The 19,750-nt window shown below is 40.7% G+C and overlaps 1 protein-coding gene across 3 annotated transcripts in view; it reads left to right on the top strand.

The window, feature by feature from the left end:
• The first annotated feature begins 2,849 nt into the window (after nt 1-2,849).
• CTTNBP2 (cortactin binding protein 2) overlaps nt 2,850-19,750 on the top strand; it is a 96,703-nt gene continuing 79,802 nt past the window's right edge. For 2 of the 3 annotated variants that reach the window (XM_063309510.1, XM_063309509.1), the window contains exons 1-2: nt 2,853-2,995; nt 14,904-15,011. In XM_063309510.1, coding sequence (XP_063165580.1) covers nt 2,933-2,995; nt 14,904-15,011 — 171 coding nt within the window. In that variant the 5' untranslated portion in view covers nt 2,853-2,932. Of the gene's footprint in view, nt 2,996-14,903; nt 15,012-19,750 lie in introns of all 3 variants that reach the window. The other variant, XM_063309511.1, reaches the window with a different exon arrangement.

The following is a 19,750-nucleotide window of genomic DNA, read 5'->3' as shown; positions in this document are numbered from 1 at the left end:
ATTCAGGTCCCATGGAGGGCACTGTCCCTTTCTTTGGGTGGCTTCTGAACACAAGTGTCAAAACCCAGTCAATTTTTTTTTCAGGGAATGGAAGAGGGTTACTATCTTGGCCTCAGGCAGCAAAATTCTCTGGGCCAGCCCTGAGGGGTTTAACAAGGTTCCTTATATTATTTCCAAAGTTAGCTGCTCTGTTATAATCCTGTTTACATAGCTTGGCATTTTGGATGCTAAGATTCTTGAGAGCCAACCAGTTTTATGCAAGCATATAGAAAAATCTGTCTCAATCATCTTGAAAAAGAATACAGCCACTAAGAATAAAAAACCTAGGACTGGATCACTAAAGCCCTGTTTATCAGTCTGTAGATCTGACAAGTTGGGGCTGGTGGAAGCCCTAGGAGAAGTAATACGCCATTGGGTACTATGTGCCTGTCCCATTTATATCTAACCACGGTACAGACAGGTCCTGTGAACATCTATCTGTCACATCATCATGACTTGGCCTGCATCTCATCCTCAACCCAAGATTGAGACAGGCGTAAGTCGGCTTTAACCGCACCAGTGGTAGTGTCTCTCCCCACCCCACACCCCACCCCACCCCACCCCGCAGCTAGCAAGATTTGCAAGGTGTATAAAATCTCTTCTGTTGGAGGCAAAGCGGGATGATCAGTCCTGCATGGCATCAGAGACACTTATTGGCTCTTTCAGAGTGATGCAAACATGGTCCCTCTAGTCAGCTTCATCCACCACCATTCTGAAGAGCTGGACACTGAAACCCTGTGCTGATGATCCTTTGGATTTGTGCAGGAGAGAGAGAGCTATACTTTTCTGGCACAGAGATTCTCTTTCTCTTCCTCAGGCATTTCTGCTCTAGCTCCATGCAAATACTTCTCTAATGTAAGAGAATATCTGTAGCTCAGGGTTGAACTGTGGAGTCCTTGGTGCTCTCTGAGCTTGGTTGTTTGCTTGCAGATGTTTCATTACCGGACTAGGTAACATCATCAGTGCGAGTGAGTGTGGGGTTTGCTTCCTGTTTATATACAGTAGCTTGCTCTGCCAGTGTTGGTGGGGGTGGGGGTTTCTCCTTGGTAGCTCCTGATTAGGGTATTTTCCGCTGGATTGTTTGACTGGTGTTAATCCCTGTTTATCTAGGTGTTGGTTGCTCAAGAGGATACATTCTGGTCTTTTTGTTTCCTTCTTAGCTTTTTTTTATTGTCTCTTTTGAATGGTGTGTAAATGTGGTTTATCTTTATGTGTCTATTGATGGCTGATTTGTCTGAATGCCAAGCTTCCAGGAATTCCCTAGTGTTTGGGGATTTAGCTTGGTCTAGGATGCTCACAGTTTCCCAGTTGAAACTATGGTTAAGTCTGTCCATGTGTTGTGAGATTAAGGAGTTTCCATCGTGTCTTCTGACTGCTGGTTGTTGGTCATGGATGCGCTCTGCTAGTCTTCTGCCCGTCTGTCCTACATAGTGGCTCTTACAGTCCTTATCCTGTATGTTGTAGATGACTCCTGTTTTATTTCTTCTTGGGCTACTGGGCCTTTTGGTTTACTTAAGATGTTTTGGAGGGCTTTAATTGGTTTATGTGCTATAGTGATGCCGTGTGGTTGTAACAGTCTGTTGGTAGTTTCTGTGATGTTTTTGTTGTATGGCAGTGTTATCCTTTTCATAGCTTCTGTTGGTTGTGCTGTAGTGGGTTGAGTGGTCAAGTATATAAACAGGGAGCCAACCCCACACTCACTAGCACAGATATTTATTTATTTATTTATTTCTCACATTTTTGCTCCGCCCATCTCGCAAGCGACTCTGGGTGGTTAATACTACCCAGTGGAGTAATGAAATGTCTGCAAGCAAACAACCACGCTCAGAAAGCACCCAGGACTCCACAAATAGTTCTGTGCCATAAGCACACATCTACCTCTGTAGGTATGACACAATGAAGTTGCCATTTTACATTCTCTTCAAAATGGTTGGAATCAATCATCAGCTGGTGAATTTAAACGGTGGCCTATTATGGTAGCACCAGAACCTTCAATGGCTCAACCAGAATAATTATGTTCTAACGCCGTGGTCCATACTGGTTTAGCACAAGGCTGATATAGTGTAATACTGGGACCTGTGTTCCAGACAGAACATGGAGGGCTCTGAATGCCTATATTGGTTGCCTGTATCAAGAAAGGAAAGGAAATCCTAAAAATAAGTGATGTTTCTGATTTCCATGACAACAGTTAAAAAAACCTTTTTTCAATCTGAGCTACAACAAAATGGGGTGTTGGAAGGGGGAAACAGATCAAGAAGGAACCTAGAGCTAAGGGACCACTTACTTCAGGAAGACCCACTTGGTTCTTGCTACGGTGCCTGACTGGCGGATGGTGGTCCACCAGCTAATGAAAGGGAGGCAAAAACAGAAGGATAAATAAATCCTTTTGTTTATTACAGGCTGCACACGCATAATGAGGACAGCAGCCGCTGGCGCCCAGTGGTTCTCAGTGGACGCCCTAGGACACCGACTGGCAAGTGTTCTGTCAGCACTGTTTTGCAGCGACTTAAGCGTGACAGCCTCCCAGTCTTCCGCTTCGTAGCTGCTTTGTAAGTCCCTCTTCTCAAGGCGGCATGTAACATAAGATCACAACACCCGACATGCGGATAATATTATCCGATATTCAAGAGGCCTTTTCAAAGAAAAGCAGGAGGGAAAAAACACCAGCACGGAAAGCACACACCAACGGCTCCACCTCCCGGGCTGCAGCGCGGGGCCGGAGGGAGGCGCTCCGCTCTGGGGCCGAAGGAGTTAAGCGGTGGCGGCGAACGCCGCTGCTGCTGCTGCTGCCGCCGCCGCCGCCGCCGCCGCCGCCGCTGCGGGGGCCGCCGTTCGCTCGGCTCGGCGCCGCTCTCCTCTGCCCTGAGTCGGGGCTTGCTCTGCCAGTGGGAAAATGGCGACGGAGGGAGCGAGAGGGGAGCCCGGCTCCGGCGGTCGTGAGGATCCGACGGCAGCGGTAAGCGAAGGAGAGACGCTGCGGGTGGCGAGCTCGCGTCCTTCTTCCTGGTCGGCCAAGCTCGGTCGACGTGCCGCGGCAGGGCAGGCGTGGAACAAGGCGGGAGGCGGTGTCCGGAGGCTTCGCGCCCAGCGCGCGGGGCTGGGGAGGCAGAGCGCACGGACCGAGGGGAGGCGCGCGGGGCCCAGCTAGGGCTGCGAGGACGGCGTGGGGGCTTGGCTCCCTCCCAGTCCTGGAGGACGTTTTGGGGAGGAGGAGAAGCCGCGGCGAACGCTGAGCTGGGGGTCCGCAGTCGCAGGAGTGCCCCCCCCGCTTCGATCTCGGCAGGGTGGGCGCGGGACCCTGCTCAGAGCCGCTCGGAGAGGCGACTCCGGGCGCTGTAGCACGCGTGGGGAATAGATAGTGCGCTTTGGGAAAGATGGGTGGGCACCTGAAACCTCCCCGGTAACCCTGCCCCGGGTGTCTTTCGATCTCTCCGGCAGTAGGGGCGGCCGGTGAGGGTCTCCTCGGAAGAAAAGGCTAGACCCCGGGCTGTTTCTCCCAGGCGGCTCCCCATTGTTTCTCTGCTGGTGTGTACGTAGGTCTGCCCACGCGACCCCCACGTACTTTCCAATGGGACAGTGCTGTGGGACGTCCCCAACCTGCCGCGCCGCCGGGGTGGATGGGTTAGCGGAGTCCCTCAAGGAGCTGTCAGTGGTAGATCCTCCATAGTCCTGCCTAGGTCGATCGCCCTGCCTTCCCTTTCCATACGTGTTGCCTCTCCCGCCCCATCAAGCCTGGGATATTGTGCGAAGCCTTCCAGGTTTTGGAGCGCGGCGGCGTTGCCTTTGAATTCTTGATCTCTTTGAAGCAGGATCGCTCCACCTGGGAAAGGGTATGTTTAATAGGAGAGAAGGCGCTTCCTGCAGGCAGAGAGGGAATCAGCCTGCTCCGGCTCTCCCTTGTGCTGTTCCCCATGGAGCCTCACGCACACATTTCAAAGTGGCAGAGCAGGAATGATCTATCTTTTTAAATATCTTTGCTAGAGGCTTTCTCTCACGCGAATACAAGCTTACGGTACTCTTTCAAAATCCTCCAAAGTACAGATAATTTTAGGCTTTGTTACTTCATCAAATATCCAGTTTGGCAGTCTTTCCCATCTAATATCCCTCCCCCCACCGCCCCCCCCCAATGTTATAGGCATGCCCTTTATAATTCTATAATTCTTAGGTCAAATTCTAGTTCAGTTGCTTGGCCGATTTAATCTGGTGGTGATTCTGTGGAACTGCACAGAAAAATCCATGCTTTGATTATTCCCCTGAAAGCTGTAAATCAAAACCCTCTTGTCAGCTGAGCAGCCTGTGTTGCTTGTCCATAAGTTCCAAAAGGCATTTCTCACTGGCGTTGCTTGCTAAGCACTTTGACCGGAAGTAACCCAAAGTGAGGCGTATTCCCTGTATGAAGGTTGTCCTTTGGAATTACTATTGCATTTGCTCCAGTTGGTTCTTCTCTTTTCAGTAATTAAAAAAAAAAGCAAAATAACTTTAGAGCAGCCTGGTTCTCTTCAGATGTGTTGGAGAGCAACTTCCCAGATTCCTGTGTGGTCTGGAAATCCTGCCCTTATAGCTCAAGATCTCTGTGGGGGCAGCAAGTTGGGGACATCTGGTGAGAAGATGGTTATAAAGCTTGACCTTTAGACAAAAACTCCAGGGCAGTGATTGAGATTATGAGAAAAGCCGGTCAAAAAGAAATGCAGGTCACACCAGGATTTTCTGTAGAAGCACACAGCATGTGAACATCATGATGTGTATATACTCCTTTGTACTACATCCATGAATTTGAGAAACTAAATTGGAATGTGGAATTCACAACATGTATACACCGATTGTTTAAAAGAATAATTTCTGGAGATGATGTAAAAGAAATCCTTAGTTTAAGTTTTTTTATATAACTCACTGTATATATTTAGTTTTACAATATACATATTTTGATTAAAATGATTTAAACTACTTGAAATCATACTGATCTGCTGAATAGATTCTGGCATGGCAATTGAGAGTAACCCAGCTGAATCAGTTGTTCCTGCATAAAGTGAGGCAAGCTTCGTAAAATAAATATTCAAGTACCTAGGAAAAGAGGAAAATGCCTTACAGTTTTTCAAACTCATGATCCACCTTGTCCAGTCCACCTGGCCCATCACTGCTTATTGTCTCAGGATTAGGTTTCACACAGGATTTATTTTCAAGTCCTATATGGAGATGCTGGTAACTGAACTTGGGATCAAAGCATGTGCCCTATAACTAAACTAAGGTCCCTGCCCAGATTGCAGAATGAATTAAACTTATATGTAGATAAGCATTAGCAATGCGCTTTGAAAAGTAGTTTGTTTAAAATTCTAGTCAAATGCAGGAAACCTGTGTGTGGCTGTTTTTATGCTTTCCATTTTTCAAAAGTCAAGCAACATATTTTATTTGGGAAGCCAAGGTTAAATCCCAAGCTATGGAAATGGATTTCCGCTTGTACAAGGGGGTTTTCCTGCCCCTGCAGCCCACCCACACCCTCCGAGAGCAAGTCTTCTGATCTGTTCTGGAGAAGCTTACCATCCTCTGAAGCCAATGTGGAGGCTGCAAAGAACGGGGAATTTATCTATCAGCAGCCAGGTATCATTAGAGCCAATCCCTGGAAGGCTATTTATAAGCAGTTTCCCTACTAAAAGGTTGATCAGGGAAGACTTTTCATTCTTATAACTGGTGCCTTTATTATGATAAATTAATGTAAGAAGAGGTCCAGCCCCAGCCATAACCACATTTTAGGAAAAGCTGTAGAGAAGTTAACAATTCTCTGCACACGTCTTGGAGTAAGCTCATTGCCACAAGTGGAACTTGCATCTCACTAAATGTGCATAAGGCTGGGCTGTAAAACAGTGATTGGTGCTTTATAAAGAAGAAAAGCTGGTGTCTTTATTAACAGATAGATTTTGCATTATTGCCTAGGTCTCAGATTAATTTGTAATTTAACAGTTAGCTTTCCAGCATTGGGCTTTCAACTGAACTGAAATCTGGCTTAGGTTTTACAGACTCCAAAGGATAGATTAAATCATGTTATAAACAAGGGAACAACAATTGTTAACAGCACCATTCTTTTGCTTTTTAAGTTTTGGGATAAGAATGCCATTTTAAATTTGTCCTTCAATGTTTTATTCTAGCTACTGCTTCAGAGCATATTGCTAAAAGAAAAACAAAACAACTCAGTAAGTTTTAGCAACAATGTTGGCAGGCTTTTGCTGGAAAAATGTATAGAATATTATGAAAAAATAACACTGCCTTTGAATGTCAGCAGGAAATTTATGACTGGGAGAGGAGTGAAGAAGGAAGTTATTTAATAGACATATTTGGAAATGAAGCCAAAATTCTTCCCATTCTATGTTTTCCTGAATTAAGCAAAGCTTAGATGGCATGGGGAGGGGAGGAGGGGGGATGCAAACCTTGGTATCTGCTTTGTTGCCATGGTAATGCTGACAAGGGGAAAACATGAAAGCAGTTGGCATGATTCACCCCTCACACCTACATGAAGCTCCAAGCCACGTTTTCAGAGAAGCATCTCTATAAGCTATCCTAGAGGGTTGATGTACCCATGACATTGAGAAGGCCACAGGTTCAGATTCTGCCTTCTCAAAAGGAACACAGATTGGGTGCCTTCCTGGTGCCTTTTTACAAGACATTAGGGAATCTGCAGGAGAGTGGATCATAAGGAGGTAGATACGGTGGTAACTGGATTTCATCCAAGACTGATTCTGATTTTTACGTATGCAGTAGGCTGTGTGAACAACCTTTGGTGTTTCAGAGGTTTAGGACTTCAGGTCTCACATTCCTTGGCTCTTGGCTGTGCTGGCTGGGGCTGATAGGATAACCTTCATGTGATTCATGAAGTCACATTTCTTGAGTAATAGCCACACTAAATATTGCCCCACTGCACAGGAAAGTTCTTAACTTGTGCTACTGCTGCCTTCAAGGTGAAATTTGTTTCAAAAATTTATATGCCACTGCATTTATTTATTTATTTATTGATTGATTGATTGATTGAACTTCTCGACCACCCAACTCGTATACAACAACTCGGGGCTGTTTACAAATAATAAAAATAACATATCACTAAAAATACATATAATATCCCTTATAGTACATATAAATATACTGTAAATATGTATAAATATAATATAAAAATACAAATACAAATATAAAATATAAAATATGAGTACAAGATGGCGAATCAAGATGTAGTAACTGTGCTATGCACTACAGATTTTTCAAGGAACTTGTTTCTCATGGTTTGTATGTGTATTAAAAATATAATAATCTGCCTGAAGCTACTGGTGAGCCACAGCCCAAGAACTGTTTCAGGCATTATATTACATAACAGCTGCTGCTTTCTGGATTCACAGGCATTGTCAGTTGATGCTAATTAGTTTACATTAGACTGATTCACTATTAGGTTAATATGAGTGTTTCTGGATCTTAACTTTTTTAAGACACTTTTGGAGACAGTACAGATCTGTGAACTGCATTTTTTTTTCAAAGTTTTGTCTTGAGGATCCTTATTTTACAGTCTCACACTTACGGCTTTGTTACAGAATCTGATTGTATTGCAGTAAATTCTAGATGTCTACTAGAACCCGTTTTACTATAGGAACACAAGGGGATTTCTGGTCCTATGTGCTACGTCTCATGATGGTCAATCCGATGCATTTGGAAACTCATAAGAATGAACAGGAGAACGATAGTTCTCCTTGCTGATATTCACCACTAGCTGATATTTAAGACATATTGCCTGTGATTCAGAAGGTGGCACACAGCCATCTAGATTAGGAGTCAATGATTGCCTTTCCCTCATTAATTTGTCTAGTCCCCTTTGAAAAAAATTTAGGGGTAGCCAACATCACATCTGATGGCAGCAAATTCAAGCAAATTCCTGCTTCATGAAGAGCAGAGATCAAGTCTATTGGGGCATTGAACTGAGAAACATAATCTGGACCATACCATATGCTATCCTACAGTTGATCTTTGCAAAAATGTTGTGGTGGGCAAGCTTCTTTTCATGGCATTTATACGCTCATTAGGGAACTTTCGATAAGGGCTTCATGGTTTATTTGAACACAGTTGGTTGCACATGTTAATCTTGCAAATAATATGCATATAACCCCTACTCGTGGGCCATATGGGAAGCAGCAGGAGAGCAGTCAGTCTACTTTAGGAGAAAGCAAGACTTTTCATTCTTGTTTTAAATATAATGACAACAATATTGTGATCTTCTTATTGCCTCCTGCATCAGATATTTCCATAATGTGTACAGTTACAGACTTTGCATATAATGCATCTTGGTTTCATGAAAGGTGGTCTTGACACATTGGTAGTATATTACAGCATACTTGAAGCATCATGCAGACTTGGAGTACATCTGACATCTACTTTGAATTCATTACAGAGTTGCACTATGGAAGAGCAGATGTGCTGTTTTGATTTTGCTCTTGCTTTGAGACACCTAATTAGGTCAATAGCAACAGGGGCTTTATATGTACTTTGTAAGCTTGCGCTGAACAGAGTTGCATTCGCGAGACTTTGGTAGGTTAAACTATGTATCCAATTTCTGATTTATTTTAATACCTGTAAATAGCTACTTAAAGGTTATATTCTTATATTCCACAAGTATAGGGCCACCAGCCTGCCATCTGGTGGTCATCCAGGTTTTTGCAACTCAGATCTGGTAAATATGTTTTTTAGATGACTCACCTGCAAACATGTTCTTGCATATATATGTCACATAAAAATCATGACTGCTGTTTTCTAATACATTGACTGCAGCTATCTGTCCTAATCTAACACCTGCAATTCAGATTAGAGTTTGCCCTTCCCAGGAAGAATGCACTGAAATGCATTTGGGGCTATAGTTATTCATTGCATAGGCATTTTATACGCAAAGGATCCCTGTTTCAGCTACCAGAAACTGCAGATAGGAAACGTCAGCATCCACCAAGATGCTGCATTTGATAGACCAGTGATTTGACTCACTGCACAGCATTTTTTAATGTTCTTAAAAGGAGGGTGGTGCAGGAAGGAAACTCTTTTTTCCTACTTCATTGTGAATATAACAAGAGAGCACAAAGCTTTTAACAGCCAATCTTGAGAGTTCAGTGACCTTGAGAATATATCTGTTTGGTATTATTCATATTCATACATTTATAAATGTAAATAGAACCAGCAGAAGGGTAAAAATGTCTAATAGAACATTTTTATCACATTTTTCTTTTAAAGTCTACTAGCTTTATATGTAGGGTTCTCAGATTTCTTATGAAGACCTTGCAGTGTTAAATTTTTAACATGCGTGGGACTTTCTAGGCAAGTTAATTCTGGCACAGATGTTATCCTTGTGTTATATTGGCACAGTGCTTGCTGCAAACATACTTTGATTTTTTTTTTTTCCTGACACAAGTGAGCTTTTAATGATGTTCAAGAGCAGGAACAGACCTTCCCATAGGGAATAAGAGCTGTTATAAATGCATCTACTTTCCTTTTCAAGAACTTTACCTACCACACATTTCTGGCAGTTTCAAAGCAGCAGCTTCTCTCTTGCCACTTCTGAGGTCCTGGGAACGACCTGTCAAAGAGCTTGGTGGAAGGGGCCAGGAAAAAACGATATCCCGAAAAAGAATAGGTTTGAAAAATGAAGAACTTTTGTTTTATTTTGTTTTCCTTAAGCAACTGACACCTACTGTTCTGAAATTTAGGATGACAGAATAGACTCTGAATTAGAAATGTTGCAATAATTTGCCCTAATCAAGACAATTACAAAATGGAAGCAAAGAAAATAGGAAAACTCTCTTTGCTGTCATACAGTAGTTGTCTGTATGACAACCCAGATCTGGTAGCTATAAGTGCAGTTTCTCCTTATGGATATGCAGACTCTTCACCCATCTGAAACGACTATGTTGTTACAGATTTGTAATGTGCAATGTGTCATTTATGTAGCCAGGGCCGCAACTAGGGTCTGTGTCACCCGGGGCAAACATGGATTCCGCGCCCAATTTGGCACCCCCCAGTGCTCATTTTGGCACCCCCGCAGCACAGCGCCCAGAGCACATGCCCCACTTGCTTGCCCCCCAGTTGCGGCCCTATATGTAGTATATAAAGGGAATTGACCCAGACTTCTCTCCGCTAATAAACTGTGGGCAAATCTAGGTTGCTATGGGAAGAAAGCTCATATTGCCATCCATGTACATGCATGATTGGGATAAACCCATTGAAGTTAATGGACTTTGCTACTGAGCAAACATGAATAAAACTGCTGAGTGAGAGATTTTCAAAGACTGTGATAATCTGCCATTTGAATTATTAACCCTGTCCAATACTTATAGCATGGGCAGGACTTAACTGTCACATGGGTGCAGTTACGTTGTCATAAATTGCTGATGTATTTGTGTATGTTTGTAAGATTTGGCAGTGGTGTCACCAGGAGGCATCAGATTACTAATGAAACCCTATATATATATATATATATATATATATATATATATATATATATATATATATATATATAATATATTGATTGCTTTTCTGAATAGAATATACTATATCACATAAAATGCTGTGACAACTAAAACATAGTAGTACAGAAAATATTATCTAACAGCCCTACATAATACATTTTTATCAAAGAGTGAAATACAACCAGAATTATAGTAGTTACAGTACCACAAATCACCCATTAAAATGTGCTGAAAGACAAGAAGAGCAAATACATGTCCCTGCAGAGAGCAGGCCAGAAATCCTTTGCATTTGTTGATACAGCTGTCTTGGCTCTGAACAAGGCAAGGTGGTGCCCTCTGTATGCTGTGGACTGCAAGTCTGATCATTTCTGTGGCTAATGCATGTAAAATTTTGTGTAGGTTTATTCAGAAGTCAGTTCCACTGAGTTCAACAAAATTTACTCCCGGGTAAGTATGTTTAGGTTTCTAGACATATTAACTTGAGTCCTTGAAATCAAAAGGCTTGTGAAATTTGATCTTTGCAAATTGTGAAATGATTTGATCTACATTTCCAGGGCTAATGTGCAAATCATCTTTAAGTTATCCATCAGCTTTTCCATTTGGTAAATGTTCCAATCGAGTTAAAATGTTCCATTTCATAAATGTTCCAGTGAAAATAAAAGTTAAAGATATCAAAGTATATTTAGAAATGTCAATTTTGAAATGAATGTTTTCAAATACCCAAATAAATGTCTATGTGAATGCAATTTTTTTTCTTCCAGAATTTTAGAAAAGTTGTAGATTCCATGTTTCTGAAGCCCTATAGATTTTTAAGGATCTGTTTTCAATTCTTTTATCACCAACTTGCACACAGCTAAACAATCTTTCTTGTATATAGGAATGATCAGGCCCGCAACTAGGATCTCTGTCACCTGGGCCAAACATGGATTCCGTACCCATTTTGGTGCCCCCCAGCGCTCATTTTGGCACCCCCCCTAGCGCAGCCCCCAGGGCGCATGCCCCACTTGCTCCTCCCTAGTTGCGGCCCTGGGAATGATGCCTCTCAGTTGATTGCTCATTACAGTGCAAAGATGTTAAAGATGCACATATTTTTTTTCCAGAGGATTAAACACTAGGTTTCTTTCTCCCACCCTTCCTAGTTAACAAATATTAAGTAGATCACTTAATGGTCTTGGATGGTTGAGATATTTTAAATAATCACCATCTTTACCCTGGGAATTGTTGGCCTCCTCTCAGCCTCAACCCCCACATTGCCCTTGTGATCAGTTGGGAAGGGGCTGATGATGCCATGAATTCTTAGCAGTACTTCCTTAGTGCAGGAGTTTTTGGGATGTAGATGCTTCCCAGAGAGCGGATAGCAATCTAGTAATTCCAGAAAATGTGATTTTTGACCCACGTATGGTAATTGTGTGCTGCCAAAACCCCTGGCAAGAGGATTTGACTGAATGGGTCATGTGTTATAGGAACAGAGCCAATAAGACTTACTTGTGGGTATACATTGTAAGACTATATTGTTAAACTGTTTATGCAGTTTTCTCATATATGCTCATACTCCTTTACAATAATGCACACACTTTATACTGTTTTACTTAGGGATATAAGCTTCATTCCTAGTGATCTCGCTACTTATTTCTGGATGCCATCCAGTAATGCTAAATAATGCCATCAAGCATGACCAATACAACTGATTTTGTTTTTTGTTTTTTAGATTTTTGACTGTGAAAGCCACCCAGAGTTGTGTATGTGAGATGGGTGGCTATACAAATCAAACAAATAAATTTTTAAGTCCAGTCTAAATGAAAATTGCTAGACAATGTTTTTCAGTAGATTACAAATTTAAAAAAGTAAATAAACTTAATGGAAAACATCTACCCACATTACTTCTTTCTATTTGAACAGAAAATGTATATGTTTGCGAGTGATTAAACTTTGTAAGCTTGCAAATGTCTATCATGTGGTTTTCTCAATTTTCTTGCCAACAAATATATGATCCTTTGGAACAAAGACCCTATGAAGTCTTCATATTTAAAAACATATTTAAACCTAGAATACACTGTTGCTGGATAGTGACTTGGTATATATAATGCTAATCCTAACCAAGATATTATTTCCACACTGTTTCTTCAATAGTGTGCTTGGAAGGATTTTTGTTTCCTGACAAAGTAGACATAACATCAGTAGTAGACTTCTTTATTTTTGAAATTCAGTATCTGTTAAAAATACTCTTTTTAATGTTATCCAGATTCAGCTGCATACCCCCCAAAAGTTAAGCAAAAGACACATTTAAGATATAAAAGATTGCTCAGAGGATGTTCTTCATAAATATGCTTTAAATGTGAACTCTAAAAACTTCATAGCAAATCAGTCCCTGGCTAACTATCTTAACGTTTGCTCCATACTGCTTACCATAAATCTTCTCCATCTCCTCCTCCTTGGATTGGGGAAAGCTGATAAAAAAAAAAAAAAAAAAACCTGATTAATAGATTTAAAAAAAACCCCCAATGGTAGTGAGCAACAGTGGATGTGTGGACAGTTTAAGTTTGAAGATGTGTGATGAAATCGACTTGATAAAATGTAATCTTTATTGTATGTGGTGTACTGATCCTTATGTGAACAAGTAACAGCCAGGAAATCAATCAGTATGAATATGAGATTTAAACCAGTCTACTTAAGAATGTTAAACTACAAATATAAGCAGTGAGAAAATAAAAATACAATCAAAGTTTAATGGAACTGGATTGACTTTATTGAAATTTATAAGTTTATCCATTTGGGCATGCATTTGGGGGAGATGGGCGGTAGCAAAATTTGAATAACAAATAAATAATCTTCTAGCAGTTACAGAATCTTATATTTCGTCTTGAAAAAAAATCTCTTTTATGTTTAACTGAAGGGAAGCTTGGACTTTGATTTACTGCTTCTCCCCAGTGCCCCCCCCAACATTTAAAACAGCATGTTACCAAAATGGTTGAAGGAAGGAGACAAGTCCAGGCAATATATATTAACCAAGTAGTTTTAAATTAGAACAATAAGTAAGAAAGAACTATAATAATAAAAAAATGCCCATCCCATTACAGACTGCTATAGCATTTGTAAAACCCAGGAAATCAAGCAGACAAAAATTCTGGCATTAGTTGCTAATATAAAGAAGGCAGGTACAATGGAAGATGCATTACCACATCTATATCCTTTACAGCCAAGGCAGAAGGTTGGTGAGGCAGAATTTTTTGTTTTCCTATTCAGTGACTCCAACAAATCAAAAGATAAGGTTAGAAGCTGCCTTGAGTGCCTATATAATCAAAATGGTGGAGGTACATATTTAAATAAATATTTCAAGGATAGGCACTCTTTGGGACTGAAGGTACATGGGGTGCCAGGATGCCCCTTTGCTGGCAGCCAAAGTCAGGAACTGCAATATGGGAAATCTATAGGAGGAGGTCTGACCTTTTAGGCACTGCGATTTTGAAAAAGTTGAAACCTTGTCTGTCTTGGATGACCAGCCAAAATATATTGTCACCACTGCTTGCTATGTTTTTTCAACTTTGACATTGTCTTTAGTATGCAGGAAAGCACCTTGAGAGTACACAGAAATCTATTACTTTAGAATATTCTTTAAAACAGAGATGTGCAACATTATCTACGCCAACAGCCCTGTTTACCTTTATAGTAGCATGCCATAGACCTCATGCTCCAAAATGGTGGGTGAGACCAAAAGAAATGTGAATATGAATTCATTTCATTTACATTTAATTAGCATGACACTGTAGTAATATATATATATATATAATGTTTTTCTTCTTCTTTTTCTAAAATTGTAAATTGGTAACATTTGGCAATTACCACTGGGGCTACATCTAAGGATTATGAGATCTTCATGTGGCCATGGGACCTCAAATTGCATACCTATATTTTAGAAACAGGGTGACTTGAAATATATACATATGCCTATACTCTCCTACATGGAAGATGAGCAGAGATAATGCTGTTTCTAGGAGTGTTAAAACCTAGAGGGTAAGATGTTCATAAATCAATCCATGCCTTCCACTGTGGAATGGATAGATGTCAAAAGGAACCCATCAGAATATATGACATTCTCAAAAACATCTGCATCTATGTAGCTACTGTTATTGATGGCTGAACATAAAGAAGGAAAAAGTAAATTATTGTTCAGGTTGAGCTGAACCCCTGGTGAGTTTCTTGATCTTTTGGTACTTTTGTTCAGTTTCTGGCTTGCTGTAGTGCAGTTGTTTGACTCTTATGGAAAACATATTTTTCCTTCCTTACACTAAACTTACAATGAACCGTGTTGCGGGAATAATATTTTAATTTTATTGCTTCATTAGGTGCAACCTCTTCATTGAACCTCACTGATTCATTTTTATTCTGCAGAAAAGAGAGTTCGATGTGGACAGTCTCAGCAAATCAGAATTGAGGATGCTTCTGAGTATTTTAGAAGGGGAGTTGGAAGCACGAGATCTTGTGATTGAAGCTTTGAGGGTATGTTGCTTATTTATTTATTTTGGATAAATTTTTCTATCTAGAACATTAAATGTAAGTGGAAGCTGTTGCTTTTAAAAAGAAAACAAAGCACTGCTCAGATATAGTAATGATTATAGTAATTATAGATGAATAATTTGATTTCAGTATCAGAATGGATGGTACTTGATGAACCCTGCTATCTTTGTTCAGGCTCCAGGGTTGTTGGTATAGCTCCTTGATGGTGTTGGGGCAAGATCTTTCAGACTGTCCAGCAATATGTTTGATTAGACAATGCACTGGTAATTCATACAATGTAGTGGGCAGGTTTTACCATGGTCAAGCCCTTTGAGGCTCAAAGGTCAGGAAATAAGAACCACTTGGATTTCTGGAAAAATCTAGTAAGGTAATCTTGCAAGCCTACCAAAACAATTTTCGCACACAACTTAAATCTCTTTCTCAGAGTCCTCCCATCCTCTGGACTAAAGAATCTCTTCTGTAATGGCTTTGTTTCCTACCTGAACTTAGTGGCCCCTCTATGTTTCCAAGGTCTGTAGGCATTTCATCTCAATCAGGTGAACCCTTTTGTGGGGAGAGGAGTCATTTTTTAATGAATGAATAGAAATCATTCACTCATAGGGAGATAGTTAAGGCTTTACTCAGGTTATTACTAGAATGAGAACTAAACTTGAGGATCCCAACTACTAAGAATTAAGCTGCTTCTATCTGCCTGGATTTGATTGCTCCATCTTGATTGACCATTCTGGACTGTGATTTTTTGTGTGTGTGCCTTTGAGTCCTTGTTGACTCCTGGCAACTGACTGAACTAGTCCCTGCAGTTTTCTTGGCAAGATTTTGGAATTGGTTTGCCATTGCCTGCTTCCTAGGGCTGAGAGAGTATGACTAGCTCAAGATCACCCAGCTGGCGTGGTGTGTAAGGCGGGACTAGAACTCCTGGTCTCCTGGTTTCTAGCCCAGTGCTTTAACCATTACACTAAACTGGCTCTCTATTTTGAGCTGTGATATGATCTGCTAAATGAATAGGGAGAATCCTGTGTAATGTTTCCATCTGCAGAAGTGGATTCTCCTAACAGAACTAAAAGGGCATTTCCTTTCCATTCTTGTAGTCCATCATTTTTGCTTCTGCTTGCATAAAATGGAATGTGTCCCATAGACTGACTGACTGACTGACTGACTGACTGACTGACTGACTGACTGACTGACTGACTATCTATCTATCTATCTATCTATCTATCTATCTATCTATCTATCTATTTTTATTCTATCCCGCCTTTATTATTTTTATAAATAACCCAAGGCAGCAAACATACCTAATACTCCTTCCTCCTCCTATTTTTCCCACAACAGCAACCCTGTGAGGTGAGTTGGGCTGAGAGTGACTGGCCCAAGGTCACCCAGCCAGCTTTCATGCCTAAGGCAGAACTAGAACTCACAGCCTCCTGGTTTCTAGCCCAGCACCTTAACGTATGCACCTTTTGCATAGGAAGATTCTGTTAATTACTTGAAAAGGTTACTCTAAGTTTTTAAATGATATAATACATCATGTGCCTTTAATTTCTTTTCATATCCACTGTGATCTCTGAACTCTCTGCTTCAAGTATCATTATTTCACTTTTCTATACCTGTTAGGTTCAACATAAATATCTTCTAAACTGTAATCCCTATCAGATTGAAATCTTCTATAAGAAATCCTTCCACAGCCTGAACACTTTTGTACAGGAAACAAGTTTTCTTACTTAACAGAGGTGATCACTGACATTATCTGTTTCTCTTCTGTTCTGTTGTGATTTTCTATAGTTTTTATTTTAAATTTTATTTATGCAACCAAAAAGGCCAAACACAAACATCACAATAAATTAATTTAGGAACCAAATTAATGCCAGTGAGAAGAATCATATATGGCAGTTGTTTCAGACCTCAGGATGCTCAAAGTGTGGTAACTGGGTGTAAGCAGTTATCCTGAGTTTATAAATCATTTTAATTGTTTTGGAGTTATATACTATATTTGAGATAAGTCCCATGGAATGTAATGAGATTTCTTCCTGAGTTAATATGGAATTTAATTTAGGGAATTTCTTAAGCAGTTGCTACTTCTATATCCCTCTGTAAAAGAACCATGAAGTACACTCACATGAATCTTCTTTTCATGAAGGTTTCATTTTGAAACAGATTATCAGTAAATGTGAGAGATTTTGTTGAGGTTGAGAGGGGAGAGGAATATCTCTAGACACAAACAATCAGCAGATGGGAGAGGTCCTTTATGGCTTATCAAAGAAACCAATTCTTAGCTTGTCATGCAAACAGCCTGGGAAAAAGAAATGTAAAAGCTTCAAAGAGACCTTAATGAACTCACTAATGAAAGAGAGCTGGAGGTTTTCTGCCTCAATCCTCAGTATTCTGTATTCTACCCGCTAATTCTTGGCAGTAAAACAAATTAAAGAAAGCCTGTGTGGATCTTGCTTCCTTAACTATGTTCTGCAGTAAAGGGTTTGACAGTAAGATTCAGAGGAATTTTGCACTTTGGGGTGACAGTAGTTCAGTCTGAGTCCATATGGGTTGTGAATTATCATTGGTTTAGAAGGCTGTGTAAGGTTTCTCCCATGTTCATACAAGGATACTGTAAAGAAGATGCCAAACTACCCAGTGTGATATCTAGCAGTTTTCCTGTCTCATACACATTAGGATTAGCCTATCATTCTTCATCTTAGATACCCTATGAAGAATGATAGGCTAAGAGTAGACAGATTTTCATAATGCATGCTGTGAATAAAGATCACATGAATGTAATGCATCTAATGTTCCTAAGCTTTATTTATTTTTTTAAAAGACTTATATGGCCATCCATCTTATGTGCCACAACTCTGGGTGGCTGACAAACAACAATAAAAACCAAAGAAACAATAAAACCAGAACCTGGCACCCCAACCAACACTCTCCAATACAGCAACAAATACACTGCCTAGGCTCCAACCTCACCCTATCCCAATGCTAGGGAACAGCCAGCTTTTTATGGCCTTCTCGAAGTCTAAAAGAGGGGTGGGCTGCTGGAGGAAGGGTGTACCACAGGTCAGGGGCTGCTATAGAAAAAGCACCCTGCTAGGTGGCAACATTTAAGGGAAACGACCTGGTGCATGCCCACCCTATCCAACCTGGTAGAATGGGAAGGTACCCTCCAGGAGAGGCAGTGCTGCAAATTGCCTGGACCTGTGCCATGCAGGGCTTTAAAAGTGATAACCAGCACCTTGAATTGTACCCAGAAAGAAACTGGGAGCCAGTGTGGCTCACACAGCAACTCTGGTAGTTAAGTTGGCTGCAGTCTGTACAATTGCAAGCCTAACAGCTTGCTAAGAATTCTGGAATTTGTAGTTTATCCTTTCTAGAGGGCTCCAGGTTGGTAAAAGCTTCTCATGCAATAAGATTCTGTGAGCTACAGCAACTATGTGTTATGGAATCCCCAAGTAGCATGATCAAATCTCATCTCTTCTGCTATCACTGTTGTGAGTAGCCACCAGTCATATCATGCCCGGTATTAGAAATAACAAACATGTGTATATACGTGCCTTCATATATCTAGCTCTTCCCAGTCAATAAGCATGAGCTCCAGTTTGCTTTGGACAGATGGAGGCAGATCAGTGATTTGAGAACATCTCATGCTGAAACCCCAGATTTAATAACTGGTGTCTTTAAATGGAGCTAAAAAACCTTTTGCTGAAACTCTGAAATGCTGCCTCCAATCTGTACAGATGCTACTTTGCTAGATGTGATTTGACTTGCTGCTTCATGTACTTAATGCTTGATATAACCAAGTAGAATTTGGATAGAGAAAATGAAACCATGCATAGACCTTAAATCATGTCTGTCTGACACATACCCCCACACCCCTAATGCCATGGAAAAAGAGGAAGAAACCCAAGGAACTGCCTACATATTATCTTTGGATTGGATTAAGTCATTGTTCTAAGTGTTTATGGTTTATACATACAGTGGATGGTCTTTTTTTTCCTATGAATAATTAAGTCATTAACTACTGTATCTGGGTTTATTTTGACATCCAAGCTTAGATGAGATTGTTTGTTGCTTTTTCATTTCTAACTTCTTTTGCCTTTTTAAAATTCTGGAGGTGGCAAAAAAGGGTTTGTTCCTCCCCAAAATAAATGTTCACTCCTGTTGTGCAAATAATTAGAGGAAAGGAGCTAGACTGCATTGGGCACTCAGTATTACAAGAGCTCATGGACTTAAAATTTATATCAGGTGCCAAGAAATAATGCCATTTATATTGCAGGAATGTAGTGACTGGCTTTAGTGTAAATTGTTTTCTGAAAATAGAAAACCTAGCAGTCTTAATGCTAAGATGGAAAAGAATGTTCATTCTGTTCATAAGTAGCAAATGACTTACTGTTTTATTCCCTTATAAAATAAATCAGTGGGACAACTGCAACTAACTCCTGGTGTTGTTCCAAGAGGGGCTGGTGATGCTTGTGAAGGTCAGATAATAGATCACCTGCCTATTCCAAAGGATTCCTGGAGACAGCAGTGACAGGCAGGCTAGACATAGTTGTTCCTCCTCTCTGGTACCATCACAAGGGAAAATAATGGCTCAATCCCTGAGCTTCCAAATCATCTTTGCTGATCCCATGCCACATTTTAGGACCTTTTCTAAGTCAGCCAAGGGGTACTTCCTTCCTTAAGATGGAATTCTCTAAGAAAGTTAGTATTGTTCTCTCAGCTTGATCCAACTT

The sequence above is a fragment of the Candoia aspera genome, chromosome 7 (genome assembly GCF_035149785.1).
Source record: "Candoia aspera isolate rCanAsp1 chromosome 7, rCanAsp1.hap2, whole genome shotgun sequence".
In the NCBI taxonomy this organism is placed as follows: Eukaryota; Metazoa; Chordata; class Lepidosauria; order Squamata; family Boidae; genus Candoia; species Candoia aspera.
This window is presented reverse-complemented; position numbering and strand designations above follow the sequence as displayed.